Raw genomic sequence first — 4,641 nt, forward strand, 5'->3', positions numbered from 1 at the left:
CACCCCCGGCCCCCATCACACACCTGCCATGCAGATACAGGTAAACTGGCCTATGCGGTCGAGGCAAGTGGCCTGGTTGCGGCAGGGCCCTGACAGGCACTCGTTAACGTCGGTCTCACAGCGCGGGCCAGTGTAGCCACGGCCGCATTGGCACAGGAAGGAGCCCTGCGTGTTCACACACCGGCCCAGGTGCTCACACGGATTGGCCCCTGCAGGAGGAGGGACAGCCGGTGTGGGCGTGGTTAACTAAGACTCCGCCTCCTCCCTCTTCCTCAGCCCGTTCCCAGACGGTGGCCCCCTCACCAATGGAGCACTCGTCTACGTCCTGGTCACAGGCCCCGCCTGTAAACCCAGGTGGGCAGGTGCAGATGGCCCGGCCATTCACCGGGTTCGTGTCACAGATAGCATCTTCGTGACAGGGGTTGCTGACACAGGCGTCATCCAGATGGCACAGAAGGCCTGGGAAATGGGAGGCAGAGGTCAAGGGCAGACCCTCCAGCTCTGCCCAATGGGCCCATATCCCTCACATATTGTCTTTTTTTTTTTTTAATTAACCTGCACTGTAGTAAATAGCTGCTTTTGAATCCATGTATTATGAAAATCATTAAACATACAGAAAAGTTTATCACTCATATGCTTATCACCTAGCTTCAATGATTTGTAGCTTAATTTATCAATACTTCAGCCTGTAATCCCAGCACTTGGGAGGCCGAGGCGAGTGGACTGCCTGGGACTGCAAGTTCAAGACCAGCCTGGGCAACTTGGTGAGACCTAGTCTCCACAATAAATCAAAAAAATTAGCCAGGTGTGGTAGCGCACGCCTGTAGTTCTGCCTACTTGGAAGGCTGACGCGGAAGGATTGCTAGAGCCCAGCAGGTCAATGCTAGGGTGGCTATGAGCATGCCATTGCACTCCAGCCTGGGCAACAGAATAAGACTCAGATACACACACAAAAAAATGATCAATCCTTTTTTTCTGAAACATTTGAAAATAAACTGCAAACATCCATATGTTGTTTTAAAATCTATTGACACTCTTTCTGATTATAAAAGGGTCCTACCTGCAAACTTTTGCTTCTGCAGGACCTTCTGCCAGTTATGCTCACTTTCCATTTCCAAACTCCCCTCCTAAACACATTTTCTGGACTTTGTCACTTCCAAAGTTCCCTTTATTTCTCTGTTACACCTTCCAGGAGCTCCCCGTTCTAATGGCTTCTGCCCTGGACTGTGTGTCAGTGTCAGCCTCAGCCTCCTCTCAGGTCTTTCCCAGGCTTACCCTTCACCTCTAAACCAGCCTCCAGTATAATCTTTCTAACATTCAAGTCAGACTCCATCTTTGCCCTCACTCAAGAGCCATCAATAGCTCCCTACTGCCTACAGGGAAAATGGCCACTCACCAGTCTTGCCCATGGGGCAGGCACAGTAGAAAGAAGCCACACGGTCATGGCAGGTGGCTCCATGGAAGCACACGGCCGTGGCACAGTCATCAATATTCTGACTACAGCTCTCGCCTGTCCAGCCATTGACACATACGCAGCTGTGGCCACCCAGTGTGTTGAAGCAGGTGCCCCCATTGTGGCAGGCATTGGGCTGCAGCTGACACTCATCCACATCCTCCGTGCAGAATTGGCCTGTGGCACACAGAGCACCAGTCCAACCACCTGGTGTGTGTGTCCACCTGAGGCCTGCCTCCCAGCTCCCTTCAGCCCGCGATACCCACCTGTCCACTCAGGAGGACACTGACAGTTGTAGGTGTTGACACCATCTACACATGTCCCCCCATTGAGACATCGGTGTCCTGGACAGTCATCCACATTTACTTCACAGTTCTGTCCCTCAAAACCTAGCATGCGAGGATGGGGTGAGAGTGGTCACTGCCAGGCTGGCCCACTGCCCCCACCCCCACTGCATCCCCTCAGTACAGCTCACCCACCAGGAAGACAGGCACAGTCATAGGTGAGGTCTCCACTCTGCCTACAGGTGCCACCATTACGGCACGGCGAGGGAGCACAGGGTACCGCGGGACTCTCACACAGCAGCCCTGTGTAGCCAGCTGGGCACTGGCAGCGGAAAGAACCAGGTGTGTTGAGGCAGGTGCCACCGTGGCGGCAGGGCCCACCCACTCGGCACTCATCCACATCACTTCGGCAGCTGCGACCCTGGTAGCCAGGTGGGCAGGAGCAGGCAAAGCGGCCATCAGGCCCCACTGAGCAGCGGGCACCATGGGCACAAGGGCTGCTGAGGCAGGGGTCCGGCAAGGAGCAGTCAGGGCCTGGAGGAACCAGGGAAGGGTGAGTTTGGGAAGGACTACAGCTTTGCCTATCTTGGGCTTCCCTCCACACTGTCCCTCACTCACCTCGGAAGCCACGAGGGCACCGGCAGGAGAACCGGGCAGCGCCAGCCACCACTGAGCTCTGGCAGACACCACGGCCAGCACATGGGCCCGAGTGGCAGGGATCTTCCAGCTGACACCGCTCACCTACCCAGCCTGGCGGGCATCTGTGGGCAGAGATGGCTTGGTGGGGGCAGCACAGGGCAGGACAGCCCAAGACACAGAGATACACACAAGAAAAGCAAGAAACACAGGCTAACAGACTAGCAAACACACGCACTCATTCATTCATGCAATGAATATTTTCTGAGTATCTACTATATGCTCATAGTAGAAACACAAGCAATAGAAACACAGCAGCAAATACAATAAAAGTTGTCCTGGTCGGGCATGGTGGCTCATGCCTGGAATCTCAGCACTTTGGGAGGCCAAAGTGCAAGGATTGCTTGAGACCAGCCTGAGCAACATAACAAGATCTCATCTCTACAAAAATCAAAAAATTAAGCCGAGCTCGGTGGCTCAGCCTGTAATCCCACACCTTTGGGAGGCTGAGGTGAGTGGATTGCCTGAGCCCGCAGGTTCGAGACCCACCCGGGCAACTTGGCCAGACCTCATCTCTACAACAAATCAAAAAACTAGCTGGGTGTGGTAGTGCGCGCCTGTAGTTCCAGCTACTTGGAAGGCTGAGGCGGAAGGATCGCCGGAGCCTAGCAGGTCAAGGCTGCGGTGGCCAGGAATGGCCACTGCACTCCAGTCTGGGTGACAGGAGTGAGACTCCAACTCAAAAAAAAAAAAAAGTTAGCCAGGCACGGTGGCGTGCACCTATAGATCCAGCTATTCGAGAGGCTAAGGCAAAAGGATGACCTGAGTGCAGGAAGTAGAGGTTATGGTGAGCCATGATAATGTCACTGCACTCCAGCCTGGGCAACAGAGTGAGGCCCTGACTCAAAAAATAAATAAATCCTTTAGATCTTCACAGCCAAGTTCAGATGAAGAGAGCACATACAAATGACAGGTTACTATACAACATGCTAGCAAAAAGGTGGGGAGGACCATGAAGGGTGTGGTGAGTTGGGTGGCAGCCCAGCCCCCGAAAAGACACATCCATGTCTCAGAACCTGTGACTATGACCTTATTTGGAAAAAGGATCTTTGCAGATGTAATTAAGTGAAGAACTCCAAGATGAGATCATCTTGGATTATCCACGTGGGCCCTAAATCCAGTAACAAATGTGGTTTATAAGAGAAAGGCAGAAAGATCTGGAAGGGAGAAGGAAGAGATTGGAGTGATAAAGCCACAAGCCAAGGAAAGCCTGGAGCCACCAGAAGCTGGAAGAGGCCAGACAGGATCCTCCCCTAGATCCTCCAGAGAGAGCCCAGCCTGTACATGATTTTTTGGTTTTTTGAGTTGGAGTCTCACTGGGCTGCCCAGGCTGAAGTGCAGTGGCACGCTCATGGCCACTGCAGCCTTGACCTGCAGGGCTCAGATGATCCTTCCGCCTCAGCCTTACAAGTAGCTATAAGTACAGGTATGCGCCACCACACTCTGCTAATTTTTTGATTTATTGTAGAGACGAGGTCTCACCAAGTTGCCCAGGCTGGTCTCGAACTCCTGGGCTCAAGCAATCCTCTCACCTCCGCCTCCCAAAGTGCTAGGATTACAGGCACCGCGCCTGGTCCCACCCACACTTTTATTTCCAACTTCCAGCCTCCAAAACTACATTTCTAATCTAATCTCCCAGTTTGAGGTAACTTGTTACCACAGCCTGGGAAACCAATACACAGGCTAAGGTGGATAGAATGAGGGTGGGAAGGGTATTATATTTTTCACAGTCACAAGGAGGTGAGGAGGGCTCCATGGGGCTGGGAGGGTAAGATCGTTCCAGGCAAAGGGAACAGCAAATGCAAAGCCTCAGACTCCAGGAGACAACCACCCAGGCACACACACACACAGAGGGACACACCAACTTGGCCTGGCACATGCTCAAGACGCTAACCCACAGCCTCCCACGCTGATCTGGGCAACTCTCACTCACATGGGCACAGTCCCTCAACTTCCTTCCGCAAGACACAGTAGCCTCCCGTGGGAGGCTGGGGGTTGGGGTGGGCATCACGGTTGGCACCCTCACCTTGGGGGGTGGTCCTTCAGCCTGCAGTCCCCTCCCCAAGCCCACCAAGGCAGCCTTGGGTGTGAGAGAAATGAGAACTTGGGAGGGGCTGGTCCTAGGACTGATAATCTTCAGGGGGCACCGGCGGGGTCAGAGGGAGGGGCTTGGAGAAGTGAGAGGGTCCAGGCCCCGCCCCCGACGCT

At 53.8% G+C, this 4,641-nt stretch overlaps 1 protein-coding gene across 1 annotated transcript in view; it reads right to left on the reverse strand.

Moving 5' to 3' along the window:
* The window catches only part of NOTCH3 (notch 3), a gene marked incomplete at its 5' end in the record, with an annotated part of 37,685 nt that overhangs the window by 28,448 nt on the left and 4,596 nt on the right, over window positions 1-4,641 (reverse strand). The window contains 6 exons of the mRNA XM_008058452.2: window positions 24-209; window positions 304-459; window positions 1,397-1,630; window positions 1,720-1,842; window positions 1,933-2,271; window positions 2,356-2,498. Of these exons, the coding sequence (XP_008056643.1) occupies window positions 24-209; window positions 304-459; window positions 1,397-1,630; window positions 1,720-1,842; window positions 1,933-2,271; window positions 2,356-2,498 (1,181 nt within the window). The remainder of the gene's footprint in view (window positions 1-23; window positions 210-303; window positions 460-1,396; window positions 1,631-1,719; window positions 1,843-1,932; window positions 2,272-2,355; window positions 2,499-4,641) is intronic.

The sequence above is a fragment of the Carlito syrichta genome, unplaced genomic scaffold (assembly GCF_000164805.1).
Source record: "Carlito syrichta isolate Samal-C Ts95f unplaced genomic scaffold, Tarsius_syrichta-2.0.1 Scaffold89767, whole genome shotgun sequence".
Lineage (NCBI taxonomy): Eukaryota > Metazoa > Chordata > Mammalia > Primates > Tarsiidae > Carlito > Carlito syrichta.